The 16,273-nt window shown below is 40.0% G+C and overlaps 1 protein-coding gene across 9 annotated transcripts in view; it reads left to right on the top strand.

Moving 5' to 3' along the window:
- The window catches only part of DCLRE1C (DNA cross-link repair 1C), a 67,651-nt gene extending 52,262 nt beyond the window's left edge, over positions 1-15,389 (top strand). For all 9 annotated transcript variants that reach the window (XM_078450398.2, XM_078450401.2, XM_078450396.2 and 6 more), the window contains 3 exons: positions 4,171-4,259; positions 5,199-5,293; positions 13,552-15,389. In XM_078450398.2, coding sequence (XP_078306524.1) covers positions 4,171-4,259; positions 5,199-5,293; positions 13,552-14,468 — 1,101 coding nt within the window. In that variant the 3' untranslated portion in view covers positions 14,469-15,389. The remainder of the gene's footprint in view (positions 1-4,170; positions 4,260-5,198; positions 5,294-13,551) is intronic.
- The last annotated feature ends 884 nt before the right edge of the window (positions 15,390-16,273 follow it).

Below are 16,273 nucleotides of genomic sequence, written 5' to 3'. Positions count from 1 at the left end.
CTTTTTAATTTTAAAATTTTATTGTTGTTTTTTTAAGAGGATGTATAAAGCTTATCCGAAGGAGCACTATAGATAAAACCATGATGGGTGGCCTTAAGGTGCTGTTCGGAGTTTTGGTCTCTTCTAAAATTTGCGCTGGAAAGCTATTTAAAAAATAGTCCTGAACATTCAGCAATTGGGGAAGAATCAAAGTGATTGAGATAAAAACCTCGTCCTTAAGAAGGATGTATACTGTATTAGAATGACTCAATTGAAGAAGGCCTATTAAATGGTTTTGTTAGGATCCTCTTTATATAGGAAATTGACCTACTACAGTAGAAGTTGATACGTGTGATTTATTTGCAAACTCCTCACGTACTTCCAAAGTAAATGCTAGCATCTTCTAAGTGCTGAGTTTTAGTAATTTTGTGTGTCAGGAAAAAAAAGGTATATAAAAGCAGACTTTGAATGACACTTTAAGTCACACATAATTTTAGTTTGACCATTGCAGCACTTAAAAATTGATTTCCCTGGGGGCTCCTCGGTGGCTCAGTTGGTTAAGCTCCGACTTTGGCTCGAGTCATGATTTCACGGTTTGTGGGTTCGAGCCCCGCGTGAGGCTCTGTGCTGACAGCTCGGAGCCTGGAGCCTGCTTCGGATTCTGTGTCTCCTTCTCTCTCTGCCCCTCCCCATCTTGTGCTCTGTCTCTCTCTGTCTCTCAAAAAATAAATAAATGTAAAAAAGAAATTTAAAAAAAATTGATTTCCCTGGTAACTATTATTTTTGTATTTGGGATATGTGGTTACAGCACTGCAGCAGTGAGCCGTGGATGTGTTAATGATTTGTACAGGTGGATTCTTCCAGAGCTCCAGGTAGTGGCATTCTTATCAAGTCAGCCATAGTACTGTAAATGACTAGCATATTATCAAAACATCACAGGGGCGTCTATGAAATATCTGACCTTACCTTTCAGATGCAAATAGGCTATCCAAGAGCAGCTTGGAAGGAATTCACTGTGATGATAGATTTTAGTTAATGTGTTCTTCCCCCATTTTATCCTGAAATCTCATGTTGTTGTCAGAGTCCCCTCCTGGGGATCTGTCTTTGGCTGGCATCGGGCTCAGCATCTGGGTCCCTTCCTGTCCATCCTTCAATGGCTGGTATCCTTGCTGTCTCAGCCACGGGGCAGGCGTCTCGTTGGTGAAGAGTGTAGGCCTTACTTCTCACTCAGGGTTACATCTGGCCCCTTTCACTCCTTCGGTGTAGTTAGCACCCAAGTTGGGAAGCATAAGCTTTCCTGGGATTTGATGCAATTACGTTCCAATAAGGAGATATTTCCCTGGTGTGTAAGCAGACACGAAGTGGCTGAACGCCCTCGCCCCTCCCCACTCCCCCTGGGTCAGCACCAGTGATCACACACAGCGGAGGGTCGCTTTGAGCTCTGCGGTGGGGAGGAGACCTGCTTTCCCGAAAACTCTATTCATAGGCCTATATCCTAAGTATAGATCATGCTGAATTAGATTTATAAACATAAATAGATTTAAGGATCATTTCCTGTCAGTTTTGTTGTCTAAATACAGCTGATTCTCCTTATTTGTGGATTATTTCCAGGTTCACCTGTTCACTAAAATTTGTGACCCCAAAATAATAGTCACAGCACTGCATGGCTGTTTGCAGACATGCCTAGCAGAATGGTGGGAAAGGGGTTAACGACATGCATATTCCCAATTTCGGAATTGGGTGGTACTTACCCTCTCTGCTCAGCTCAGGGCTAACAGGTGTCCTTTTGCAGTCGGTTTAGCGCTGTGTTGAACACACTTCTGTGCTTTCTGCTGGGGACTTCCTGTTTAGAACAGCCCCTAAGTGTGGGGCTGGGGTGCTGTGTAGCGTTCCTAAGCATGCACAGAGGCAAGGGTGGGCCTTATGGAGAAAATACGTGTGTTTGGTAAGCTTTTACAGACAGGAGTTATGGTGCTGTTGGGTATGAGTTCAATAGTAATGAATCAACAGTACGAATTAAGTAGGTGTCTTTAAACAGAAACCCACAGAAAACAAGGTGATGCACTGATGGGCTCACAGAGACACTGTGACTAGAGGTCCACTGGAACCTTGTCTTTTCCTCAGGAGCGTGGTTCAGTGTTTGCTAATTCTAATGTTTTTTAAGTTTGTTTATTTAGAGAGAGAAAGGGGGCAGGGAGAGAGAGAGGCAGAGAGACAGGGTGAGAATCCCAAGCAGGCTCTGCACTGTCAGCACAGAGCCCAATGTAGGGCTCAAACCCATGAACTGGCAGATCATGACCTGAGCGGAAGTTGGATGCTTAACCAACTGAGCCACCCAGGTGCCCCTAGTGTTTGCTAATTCTAGACCTAGAGAACATAACCCCTGCAGGTAATGAGAATGGACTGTGTTTGTGAATGGTTTTAAGGCAGGCATCTGATGTGACGACATCAGCTTGTACAAGTGACAAACGGTGGCTCTCTGGTGGGTGTCTCTTGTCTCCTGTGGCCACTTCATTTCTAAGTAGAAGTGAATCATTTCTGGTATAGGTTGACATTACTTTCTTTATCCCTGTTGCCTTGACAAGCCTGAGATTTCTGCTAGCCTCAGCTTTGAATTAATTATACAAATCGTAAAAGTTGTGGGCTGGTAAATAATAGTTTGTTTGCATGCCTGCTCTGAAAGTGCAGGAGAATTTGCTTATGAAATCTATCTGAAGAATGAATGGGTCTTGTTTTCCTCTCCTGTTTTCAGTAAGGTAGCCACTTTATTTTAATACGGAGTTATTGATAATTCCTAGATTCCTACCTCTTTTGATTTGGTTCTTTATTTGAAAAAGTTGTTATGGTGTGCCTGAGTGGCTCAGTCAGCTAAGTGTCTGACTTCAGCTTAGGTCACAATCTCACGGTTATGGGTATGTGCTGACAGCTCAGAGCCTGGAGCCTGCTTTGGATTCTGTGTCTCCCTCTCTCTCTGCCCCGCTCCAGCTCTCTCTCTCTCTCAAAAATAAACATTAAAATTTTTTAAATAAAAAAAAAAGTTGGGTTCTAATGATTACTTAGAACTCAGTCTCCCCATTTGCAGAAGGGAATAAAAAACCTTTGTGTTGTCATTATAATTTTTTTAATGGACAATTTTTTTTTAATGTGCTTTCAGAGTTTTTTTTTTTTTTTTTTTTTTTAATGTTCATATGTTTTTGAGAGAGAGAGAGAGACAGAGCACGAGCTGGGGAGGGGCAGAGGCAGGAGAAACAGAATAGGAAGCAGGCTCCAGGCTCTGAGCTATCAGCACAGAGCCTGACGCGGGGCTCGAACACACAGGCTGCGAGATCACGACCTGAGCTGAAGTTGGACACTCAACTGACTGACCCACCCAAGCGCCCCTGTAATGGATAATTTCATTGAATGTTAAATAAATGCCAGCTTGGTAACAGACCAAGCACTTGACATGCGTTATCTCATTTATACTTCTAGATGAAGACCCTAACACTTAGAGACTTTCAGTAACTTAACCAAGATCACAAGGTCACCAAGATCTAATAAATGACAAAGCTGAAACTTGTCTGGGTTATAGAGTTGTTTTGAGGAATAGCGGCAGAGTTTCTCTGTCGAGCATTCTGAGCTTTGCAGAAAATCAAGCTATTCATGAAATTTCTGCATGTAGTTGTCCTCTAGAGAAAAACATTACAACAAATCAAGCATCCTGGAAGATGTAATTTTCTTATTTTATTTGTTGGAGAAAAGAAATGTAATTCGAAGACCTTGCTTTTTTGTGTGTACTAAATACTCCACTTAATTCTAATTTACTTGAAGGGAATTTGTTAATTATGGGTGACTTTCTTAGACAAGGAGACTAATGCACTTTAAAGAAATAGAGACTCTTTGAGTTCCATTAGTCAGTGATTCTTAGTCCTTTCTGTGGAACAGAATCACCTGAAGAACATTTCAATATCCTGAATCCCAGGCCCCACTGTAGCTCAGTATCAAAAGGACTTTTGGGCATGGGGTCTCAGAGTTGGAGATTTCTTTCTCCTCTAATAGAGGCCCCCAGGTGATCCCCATGTGCAGCTAGTAGTGAGAACCACACCATGAGAAAGTTCTTCTCTTTCTCCTGGCCTCCCTTTTGTTTGCATCCATAATACCCACATTTCTCACCGCAGAGATAATCGATCCATTTTATTTTCCTTCTTCTAGGTTAAAGATTTCTTGAGCTACATCTGTCCTGTGAATGTGTATCCCAATGTCATTCCAATAGGCACAACTATGGATAAAGTTGTAGAAATGTGAGTAATTGCTACTTGTGGAACTTGTGTCGTTGAACACGATGGATGCAGAGGATAGTTTCGGGTCTGAGAACAGGGGCCAGGACATAAGATGGCTGTAAATACGTGTCTGGTTGGGAGCATGATGGCTTTCTTCCAGTGGGTATGTTATAGATAATCCTAAAGGCTGCTGGGAGTCTGGCATAAGGGCACAGTTGGCATTGAGGCCCTCAAGAGAAAGGGCAGGCTGTATTTACACACTCTTGTATTTTATCATCACTGTGCCTTAGCTTCCAAACTCTAGAGTGAAGAGATCAAATTTATGAGATTTTGTATGAGATAAGTCAACCCCATTAAACAGGTGAGAGTAATCAGCTAGCCATACTGTATTCCCTGAATGTCAGGTGTCCTGTAGTACTTAATAATCTTGCAGAATAGGGAACTGCTTTTCTGCAAAGCAAGAGCAAATACATGGGTTTTGCTTTCCCTTAATCCTACAATTATTATTATTTTTTTTTTTTAATTTTTTTTTTTTAACTTTATTTATTTTTGACACAGAGAGAGACAGAGCATGAACGGGGGAGGGTCAGAGAGAGAGGGAGACACAGAATCCAAAGCAGGCTCCAGGCTCTGAGCTGTCAGCACAGAGCCCGATGCGGGGCCCGAACCCACATACCGCGAGATCGTGACCTGAGCCGAAGTCGGACGCTTAACCGACTGAGCCACCCTGGTGCCCCTTAATCCTACAATTAGATAGCTATGTACCAGGTTGTATTTAAGTGCTCATATTTACCACTTAATTATAGTGAAGTGGTTTTTTAATTATTAAACATGGCTCTTTGGTTTTTAAAAGTAGTTACATGATTTTCCCCTGGCCAAGTTTTTATAATCTCTATAAAGTATGCTTACGTTCCAGTAGCTTTCCCAACAGGAAAAATATAATGTTCATATTCGTTTCAGCTTAAAGCCTTTATGCCGATCTTCCCAAAGTACTGAGCCAAAGTATAAACCACTTGGAAAATTGAAGAGAGCTAGAAAAACTCACCTAGACTCAGGTAAGAAGATGACCCTGGATTCAGAGGTGTGGGTTTCAAGGCTACTCTGGCCTGGTGAAAGCTGCATTGGGCAGGGGTGGGCCTGGGACTGCTGTCACTCAGACTTGTTACCATGGTCTCAGGAAGTGCTTTGTCTTTCTCCAGCCTCTGAAATCAGGAGTCCAATCTCCTTCACAGGTTTAAAATGGGTGACAGAGAGAACTGTGCCTGTACTGAATGGTGTTCTCAGCTTTCTGAAAGTAGGCCTTGTGGTTTGTATAGGCCATAAGGAGAGGCTGGGCTGTTAATCTTGGAGATTTCCTTCAAGATACTAGTAAATGCTGACAGTGGAAACTTTTCTTACCATTTCCAACCAGATTGACCAGCAGAGCTTATACGAACAGATTTTCTGTACTTTGTCACCTTCTTCCATTGCTACTTTCATTTTCCAGGGAAGAGCAGAGTAACCTCTGAGGAATTTAGAACTTGAGATTCCAAATAAAGATCTGCTGCTTTACAGCAGCCAGATTTTGTGGTTAGGATTCTGAATTTGCATTGCTTTGGCAGAAAGTCACTTACTGTACCATGTAGCTAATACATGACCAAACAGATTAGGTAACAGGATTGTATTTATTAAACAACTACTGTCTCTGGCAGGTATTGTGCTAGGTCCTTTACATACACTACAGCTAAACTTCAGCCCACCCAAGGGGTATCATCCCACTTTTTACTAACAAGGAAACTAAAGTTTAGAGGTGAAGGAAGTACCCCGAAGGCCTAGCCAGAAATAAGTGATGGGGCTGGGATTCAAATCCAGTCCTGTCTTTCCCATCTCCATTTCAGCATTTCCTCTCATTTAGAATCAAGTCAAAAACATTTAGATGCAAATTCCAGTACTGATTCTAGAAAACCAGTTGTATTTTTAGATGTTGTATCTATCATGTATGGCATCGTATAATCCTTCTCATATGTAAACTTAATTGTAGGGTTTTTTTAAAGCTTTACCAAAATATAATTGATATACTATAAATTGCATGTTTAAGGTGTCCAATTTGATACTTTTACATATGCATATATGAAAAGCCATCACCATAATTAAGATCAGGAAAATAGCCATTACCCCCAGGTTTCCTTATGGCACTTGGTAATTCCTCCCAGCTGTCCCCCACCCCTTGCTGTCCTCTTCCATGCCAAGGCAACCACCAATCTACTATCTATCACTGTACATTAGTTAGCATTTTCTAGAATTTTATACTAAATAGAATCATACAATATGTCTGGCTCATTTCACTTAGCATATTTTGAAATTTATTGATATTATTGGATGTATCAGTAGTTTCTTTTTTACTGGTGGGTAGTATTCCACTGTGTGGATATACCAGTTTGCTGATCCATTCACCTCTTGTACATTCGGGTTGTTCGCAGTTTTTGGTCATTACAAATAAAACTATGAACATTCAAGTACAAATCTTTGTATGGATGTATGCTTTCATACCTAGGAGTGGGTCATACGGTAGTTGTATCAATTCAAAATATTTTGATTTTTCTTTTGATTTCTTCTTTGCATGGATTATTTAGAATAAATGGGTTACTGAGTTTCTGAATTTTGGAGGATTTTCCTGAGATAATTTTGTTGTCCGATTTAATTTTGGGGTTAGAGAAAATGCTGTTATGATTTTTACTGAGATTTGTGGTCTGGAATAATGGTCTGTCTTGGTAAATGTTTCACTGTACTTGAAAGAACTATATATACTGCCGTTGGGTGGAGTGGTGTACAAATATCGGTTAGGTCAAGTTAGCTGATAATGTTCAAATCTTCCATATCCTTGCTGATTTCCTTGGCCTAGTTTGCCCTGCAAATTATTGAGGGAAAGTTGTTGAAATCTCCCGTTACAGTTGTGGGTTTGTTATTCCTTGTAATTCGATTACTTTTCGCTTCATCAGTTTGAAGCACTGCTATCAGGGACACACATATTTAAGATTGTTAAGTCCTCTTATATTTAGGAAATGACTCAATCCTGGTAATATTCCTACCTTTGAAATATACTTCACCAGATATTAATATAGCTACTAAACTTTCTTCTGATTAGTTAGTATGGTATATGTTTTTCCATCTCTGTATTTTTAATTTGTCTTTATATTTAAAGATGGGTTTCTTATAGGCAGCATTTTGGGTCTTGTTTTCTATAGCCAATCGGGTAACTTCTGTCTTTTTATTGGAGTGCTTGGTCAGACAATTTATGCTTAATGAGATTACTAATATGGTCAGCTTTAAATATACCATCTTGCTGTTTGTTCCCTCTACATTTCTTCTTTCTTTCTGCCTTCCTTTGGATGGAGTAACGATAGATTATATTTAATTTCTTGTTGGTTATTGGCAGTAACTGTTTTAGTAGTGTATAGTATACATCTTTAACCTACCAGAGTGAAAAGTTAGGACAAATATTATTCTAGTATCATACAGTATAAGAAACTTAAGACACTGGTCCCACTTCCTCCTCTCAGTCTGTGCCATTATTGTCATACATTTTATTGTTAAAAACCCCACACTACTTATTTTTTCTTTAACCTGCCAGTTTTTTAAAGCTTTATTGCAGTATAATTTATATACCATAAATTTCACCCCTTTTAGGTGAACACTTCCATGATTATTACTAGCAGACTTGTGCAGCCATTTGCCACTAATTTCAGAGCATTTCCATTACTCCAAAAAGAAACTGTCCATTTCAAGTTACTCCGCATTACTACCTCCCGCTTTAGGCAACCACTAAATCTATAGATTTGTCTCTTCTGGATATTTCAGGTAAATGGAACCATACGACATTTGGTCTTCTCTGCCCGGCTTCTTAGCATGTTTCCAGAGCCCATCTGTCTTATAGTATGTATCATTACTTTTTCTTTTTGGTCACATTTTATTTATCCATCCACCAGTTGATGGACATTTGGGTTGTTTCTGCTTTTGTAGTTATAAATTATGCTGCTTTGAATATTTGCAGACACGTCTTTGTGTGGACATATGATTTATTTTATTTGGGGTAAATAACATGGGAGTAGAATTTCTAGGTTATGGTGAGTGTGGGGAGGGTGGTCTCAGTCTGCCTGAGCTGCCATAACAAATACCTCAAACTGGGTGTCGTAAATAACAGACATTTCTCATAATTCAGGAGGCTAGAAGTCCAAGATCAAGGTGCTGGCAAAGTGGGTTTCATTCTGAGGCGTCTTCTCTTGCTTGCCTTATTGGCCACTGTCCTGGTGCTGTGTGCTGACATGCCGTTTCCTGGGGAAAGGCATGTGCTGGAGGCAGAGGGAGGTAGTGGGGAGAGGGCTCTCTGATGTCGCTTATAAGGACACTAATCCTATTGGATCAGGGACCCATCCCTATGAACTTACTTTAATTACTTCCTTAGAGTCCCCATTTCCAAATACAACCACACTGGGAGTTAGGGTTTCAACACAGGAATTTGGGGGCAGGCACATTTATTCTGTAACATACACACAATAAATCTGTTTTAGCATTTTTTAACAAGGAGAAATTATTTTCCAAACCGAACATACTTTTTGCTCCCACCAGCTATAAGGATTCCAATTTCTCTGCATTATAGCTCATACTTTTCGATTATAGCCATTCTAGTGGATATAAAGTTAGATCTCCTTGTAGTTTTGATTTGTATTTCACTACTGATTTCAGCTTAAGTCATGTGCTTTGATGCTCTTGGCTGAAATGTCCATTTCACATCTTTTGTCCATTTTTAAATTGGATTATTGGTCTTATTGTAAGATTTCTTTATATCCTCTGGGTATATCCCCTTTGTCAGATAGGATTTGCACATATTCTTTTCCAGTCTACACCTTGTCTTCACTTTCTTGATGGCGTCTGTTGAAGTGTGAAAATTTAAGTTTTGATTAAGTCCAGTTTATTTCATTTTTGTCTTGCTGCATGAACTTTTGCTGTCCTAAGAAACTATTGCTCAATCCAAGATCATGAAGATTTATTCCCATGTTTTCTTGATCATTTCAGGATTTTGGCTTTTTTCTTATTGACTGTATTTTCTCCCCTTTATGCTTGTCTGGTAATATTTTGTTGGATGCCATATTTTCTGAAGTTTACCTTGTTAGGTTCTGCATAATTTTGGATTTCTAAAAATATTCGTGCACTTTGTTCTGGCATGTAGTTAACTGGTTTGGAAGCTTGGAACAGTTTGATCCTTTTGTCTTGCTTTTTATCTTTGTTAGGTAGGAGCAGGGCAGCATTTAGTCTGGAATGAACTCTCCCCACTCCTAAGGCAAGGCCCTTTTAGTACCCTTACAGACACCCTGTGAATCAAGGGGTTCCACTCTGGCTGTTGGGAACAGGCACCCTGGGCTCAAGTAGTTACCTCAGTAGGATGCACCGATCAGTCTGCCGAATGCTAGAGGGGCCTCTCCGGGCCTCTGCTCTGTAGACTCCAACCACCTTGGCTTCCTGACTCCCAGTCACCTCCTCGACTAAAGTGCCCATGGGCTCTATCTGGGTGTACCCTTCCTGCCTAGAAACAGTCACCAAGTGAACTGGGGCAGTCTTAGAACTCACGTCATTTGTTTCCCACGCTCAGGTGTCATTGTCCTTCACTGCCTGAGGTCTACTTTCTTGAGAGCCTTTGCTGTATTTTGTCTGGTTTTTTAGTTGTTTCAGGGGGGAGGTAAAACGTAGTTCCTGCTATTCTTTTCTTGGCTGAAAACAAAATCATTTTTAGCTTAACATTTTGTCCCTTTATGCACCTACCCAGATGACACATTTTTGTTGAATATGTATTTTTTTTTGATTGGGCCACTAGTTTGAGTTTTCAAATTGATGTTTTTCCAATTTATTGTTTTAGCTTTTTTCCTTTTGTTCCTTGTTGCTTCCTTAGTGTTTTTATTCCTTGTTAATATAGTAATTTTTATAGCTTTTATTTGTACAGGTCTAGGTCTCTGGGCAACTCTTTGGCATCAGTCCCTCTAGTTGGTGTTTGCAGATGTATTTTGTAAGCCACCAGGGCCATGTTCGCTTCAGTCCACATGTGTCACTGACTTTGGAATTCCATCCTGAGTGCTTTAAGGTCTGCGGTGCTTTCTAGTGTGCTGACCAGTTTTTCCAGTTTCTTTACTTTCAAATCTTGGGGCAAACCCAGGAGTCCTTGTCAGCCTCTTTGAAAAGCATTTCAATAAAGTGCTCCATGCTATTTTTTAAATCTTTACATAATTTAATAGTTATCAGCTATTACAATTATTCCCCTAGACCAGTTTTATAAAATCAGTTTTCTTATAAATTAGCAGCTACCCATGGCAGCTAATTGAGAAAATAGTTATATAGAACCTCACAACTCTAAGTTACTTTGAATAGCGTTTTAATGTATTTCCCCCCCCTCCTTCATATATATATATCTATAGAACTCAGAGGGACATTAAAAATTATTAAAAATGGGGCACCTGGGGGGCTCAATCTGTTAAGCATCTGACTTTGGCTCAGGTCATGATCTCATGGTTTGAGTTTGAGCCCTGCATCAGGCTCTCTGTCAGCATGGAGCCTGCTTGGGAGTCTCTGTCTCACCCCCTGCTCCCCCCCCCCCCCACCTCTCTTTCCCTCCCCTGTTTGCACTCTCTCAAAAAAAAAATTTTTTTTATGTGTTTAAAAAGAGGTGGACAGCAGTCCTGAAGTCGGGACCAGGGCAGCTTACGCAAGGGCTGTCTGCCACCTGCTGTAAGAGCAGATAGATGCACACAGGCTGAAATAAACTTTTTTTCTTTTTTTAATTTTTTTAATGTTTATTTAGAGAGAGAGAGTGAAACAGAGCTTGAGCGGGGGAGGGCCAGAGAGAGGGAGACACAGAATCTGAAGCAGGCTCCAGGCTCTGTCAGCACAGAGCCCGACGCGGGGCTCGAATCACGAACCGTGAGAACATGACCTGAGCCGAAGTTGGACGCCCAACCAACTGAGCCACCCAGGTGCCCCTGAAAAACTTTTCATTGGGAAATTTTTGTTATTGTTCAAAAACAATTTAACAGCTGCATACTTTGCATTATGGCTATATAATGATGTATCGGATCTTTGTACGCTTAGGTTAACAACCTATTTTTAACTTTTACAAATATTGTGATGAACAACATTGTACATAAATCTGTTTCACACTTCTCATTGGGTTAAATTGTAGAAATTAAGTAAATCTCTTGCGAGATGATGTCCAGTTGTTCTCCAATATGGTTATACCAAGTTATACAGACACAGATAGATACTATCTGTGAATTATAACATTTGTCCTTTTTAACACTGGGTTTAAGTGTGTTTATCAGTTTATCAGTAAAAACTACTGAGGATTTTAACACGTCTTAGTGTTCTATGCCTTTCCGATTTCACAGAGAAATCATTGTGTCAGAATTAACTTGATAGTATAGTATAGAAACTTGTTTTTCAATACATACAGATGGATTGATGGGAAAAATGTACAGATTATCTTACAGCTGAAACACACTGTGATACTGTTAAACTTAGGATACAAAAATATTTCCTAAAAAGTTAACTTTGGCTAAAACAGATCTATAATCTGTGTGTTGAAATGAAGCCCCCTATCTTAGAGATCAGGCTGATTCCAAATACAGTACTAGACATCTTAGTCACTTTAAGTCTTTCAGAAAAGGAGAGAAATAGTTGCTTAAGAATTACACAGAGCCAGGAACCATACTGATCTGGTTTTGACCTAGTGTACTGTTGACCCATCTTCTCCAGACCTGTCTCCTTCGGAACATGGAAGCAAGATGATCCATGGGAGCAGGACTACTCTTTGGTACATTTTTTAAAAACCAGCTCTTAAAAATGTAGTGTTTAGCTACATCCTTGAATCACTGGGAACACTTATCTTTTTAGGTGGGTAGTTATAAGACAATACTAGAACAATTAAGTTGCCATAGACTGTCTCATGAGCATTTAATCTCCTTCCCGGGTGCCATTAGAGACCAAGAAAATACTTGTTTTCCCCCGTTACAAGCCTTCTCAATTTATGGTAATTTCACTCTCCAAGTAAGGTTTCCTGACTTTAAGATTTTAAGTGGAGGGGTACCTTTGGTGCCTCACTCGATTGGGTATCCGACTCCTGATTTTGGCTCAGGACGTGATCTCACACTTTGTGGGACTGAGCTTCATGTGGGGCTCTGGGCTGAGCAGGGAGCCTGATTCTCTTTCTCCCCTTTGGCCCCTCTCCCTCCTTGCTCACTAAAAAATAAAAATAAGTAAAGAAAGTAAGTGAATTGGGCTCATTATATTGCTAATGCAACATGCTTTAAAAAAAAAAAAAGTACATTTGTTGACTTTGTTCGTGACACTAAATGTGCCTTATTCAAAGTAAACCCCATTTGGCACATTTAGTTGAAGTTGATCTAATCCGCATTCCCCTCAAGTATCTGTCACCCAGCAGTGTGCACTTAGCCGACTCAGGCTGCTATGACAAATACTAGAGGCTGGGTGACTTAGCAAGACATTTCGCACAGTTCTGGAGACTGGGATGTCCAAGGTCAGCGTGCCAGCATATTTGGTTCTTGGAAAGGGCCCACTTCCGGGCTTGCAGACAGTCTCTCCTCCTCAGTACACACTGAGGAGCCTTTCCACAGGCTGTCCATGCATGAAGAAGGAAAGTGAGAAGTTAGTCTTCCTCTTCTTACAAAGATACTAATCCCATTTTATATCCCATCTCCAAATACCATGACATTGGGGCCAGGGCTTCAAATTAGGAACTTTGGAGGACACAGCCCATAACATGTACCAAGTAGGTATCAGTAAAAACTAGAAAATGACTTTTTATTAAATCAGCCAACTCATGATCTACTTTTTGCAGAACAGTTTGCAAACCTGGCTGATGAACAGAATCACAGAACTTAAAGTGAAAATTAAATTACTGGGTCCCACCTTTAGGGATTCAGTAGATCTGGAATGGGATAGAAAGCTGTATTTTTTTTTTTAAAAAAAGCTTTCCAGATGATGCTAATGTTCAGCCAAGTTTAAGAACCACTGTTACAGGCATTGTGGCCTTATTTGGGGAACACAGATCAATATTCTCAACCTTAAAGTCCGGCATTAGTGGAAGGGTGGTAAATTGTTCAGATTATGCTAAGAATAAGGGGCCTTTTTCTTAGAAGAGGGACACGTTATTTGCACCTCCACCAATTGAAACTACAGCTACATGCTACAAATTGGATTTTAAATTAAAAGCACAAATTGATTCCCTTTGCATTCTGTGTTTCCCACACATCTGTTGTGTTTTTCCCCACAGAGGAGGAAGATGACCTCTTTGATGATCCTGTGCCGTTACCGCTAAGGCACAAGGTTCCATACCAGCTAACTCTTCACCCTGACGTGTATCTGATGACTGCAGCTTCCCCAAGCCAGCCTGAGCAAGAGAGACAAAGCACAGGGTACAAAGAGAGTATGCATCCCTTTCCTTTGGCAAACTTTATAGAATGTGAAGAATCCAACAGCGAAGGTGAAGAAGAATTACAAACCCCAGCTTCATCTCAAGAAGACCTGGGTGCTCTCACACATCACCAGCAAAAGGCTGACGTAGAAGTACCACAGTGGGAAGTGTTCTTTAAAAGAAATGATGAAATCACAGATGACAGTTTGGAAAACCTCCCTTCTTCCACAGAGGCAGGGGGCTCTCAGTCGCCAAAGATTTTTAGTGACTCTGATGGAGAGTCAACTCACATCTCTTCCCAGAATTCTTCTCAGTCAACACACATATCCGAACAAGGGAGTCAAGGCTGGGACAGCCAATCGGACACTGTTTTGTTATCATCCCAAGAGAGAAACAGTGGGGATATTACCTTCTTGAACAAAGGCAGCTATAGACCAAGAATCAAAGAGAATATTCCTGCCTCTCAGATGGAACAAAATGTACTTTGCCCAAAGGATACTTATTCTGACTTGAAAAGCAGAAATCAAGATGCAAATATGGCTCCTAGTGTTGGAGAAATAACCACTCTAAGCAGTGGGAAACACATACCTCAGGAAAAAAGGCTACTAAATTTTAGCACCAATGCAGATTCCCAGAGCTCCTCTGATTTTGAAATTCCCTCCACACCAGAAGCTGAGCTACCTAAAGGAGAGCATTTACAGTATTTATATGAGAAGCTGGCAACAGGGGAGAATATAGTCACTGAAAAAAGAAAAAGCTCATTCTCAGATACTTAAAAATGAAAAACCTTGCATTCTAGAGCAACCAGTAGAAAACCTACACAAAGAGGTAATGGTCAGAATCATAATGGACACGTCAGAATGGAATATTTAAAAATGTTCATGTAACCTAAAACAAGGCAGTAAAGGGGAAAAAGAACAAAAAAAATAGAGGTAAAAAGCAGAAAATAAGGTAGAACTAAATCCAAACATCAATAATTACATTAAGTGAAAGTGGTCAACACACACCAGAAAAAACCCAGGGAAAGAAACAGAACGTTTTTATATGCTGTCTCTAAGAAACTCAATTCAAATGATGCAGGCAGGTTAAAAGTAAAGCCTGGAAAAATATATCTAAATACTTCCACTACTTAAAGCTGGAACGACTATATTACCATCAGACAAATTTCTCACAAAAGGTCCAGTTCACTAAGAAGACACAATCCTACATGAGTATGTTGCTGCAACAGCTTCAAAAGAGAGAAAGCAAAACCAAAGGAGAAACACTAATGCACAGTCGAGCTGGGAACTCTACCTGTTCCTCTATCGGTAATAGAATTAGCACACAGGAAGTGAGCAAGGCTATGGAAGAACTCCATGGCACCATTAACCAACTGCAACTGACACAGAACACTCCACCCAACAGAGAATGTTCTCAAGCGCCATGGCACATTCACCCTGATAGATGGCTGCATCCTGGGTCATAAAAACTCTTAAAAACAATCAGCCCCTTATTTATTTCAAAAGGTCACTTCTGAATGCTGGTTTGAACACAAAGGTAAAATGAAAAGGAGAGAAATTAGGACCCAAAAGAAAAGAATGAAATGGCAAAAATGTAAGTGTGTTCTAGTTGTTGGATTTCCTTAAAGTCTGTCAATGGATTATGTTTTTGTACAGCTATATATGTGGTTTAATAAAGTTCTATTAAATACTCTTCAATACTTTGGGTATGCTGACATTTTATAGATTAAGGAAGCAAAGGCACAGATTTCCCTTAAAACAAATTTAAGTTGGCATCTCTAAATCAATTTGCAGGTCAATTAAACCAACAATGATATGCATTATCACCCTGCTGCACTGACCCCTTCTAACGCCACAGATACTCCCAGTTTTTGATTAAGTACTCTCCAGACTGTGTGTGACTGGGGTAGAAATACAGTTATCCCATTTTACCCATCTCTCCTACGAGTTCTATGGCCTGAAAGCAAAGTGAATATAAAATCACTAAAGAGACCAGTAGAGATTACAGATCACTGAGTTTCCAGTCGTAACTACAACAGGCCTAATACACAAGCCCAGAGACTTCATTTTTAATCTGTAGTTCTAAAAATTAGTTACACTTCATTAATAAGTCATGTAATCAAATATAACTAATTTCACTGACACTAAAGACCTCATCTTAATAGTATAGCTTATAATCCAAGGTGGGGACTCAATACATGCCTGTAAACATTCTTCTGAATATATTAGCACTGTATAATCATATCCATTTAATATTACATACTGCCATATTTTGTTTTATGAGAACCTGGCACAATAAATGCCAGGTGAATGAATTTAAGGGCTAAGAGCACTAGAACAGACTTTTGATTAAAAAAAAAAACTTGTAGGGATCACCAAAGACTACAAAAGTACAGGTTTACAGTACAGAATTACAGCAGATACTTACATGTGGTGCTTACTCTGTGATGATAGTTCTTTTACACACTGGATATTAACTCCTTCAATGCTCATCACCACCTTTTGAGGCAGGTTAAGTTTATTCTTCCCACTCAAAAATGAGGCTGAGGCACAGAGAGGTTAGTTCACATAGCTGAGAAGGA

The sequence above is a fragment of the Panthera onca genome, chromosome B4 (genome assembly GCF_046562875.1).
Source record: "Panthera onca isolate mPanOnc1 chromosome B4, mPanOnc1 haplotype 2, whole genome shotgun sequence".
Classification (NCBI taxonomy): Eukaryota; Metazoa; Chordata; class Mammalia; order Carnivora; family Felidae; genus Panthera; species Panthera onca.
Note: the sequence above shows the minus strand (reverse complement) of the source record. Positions and strands in the feature narration are given on the sequence as shown.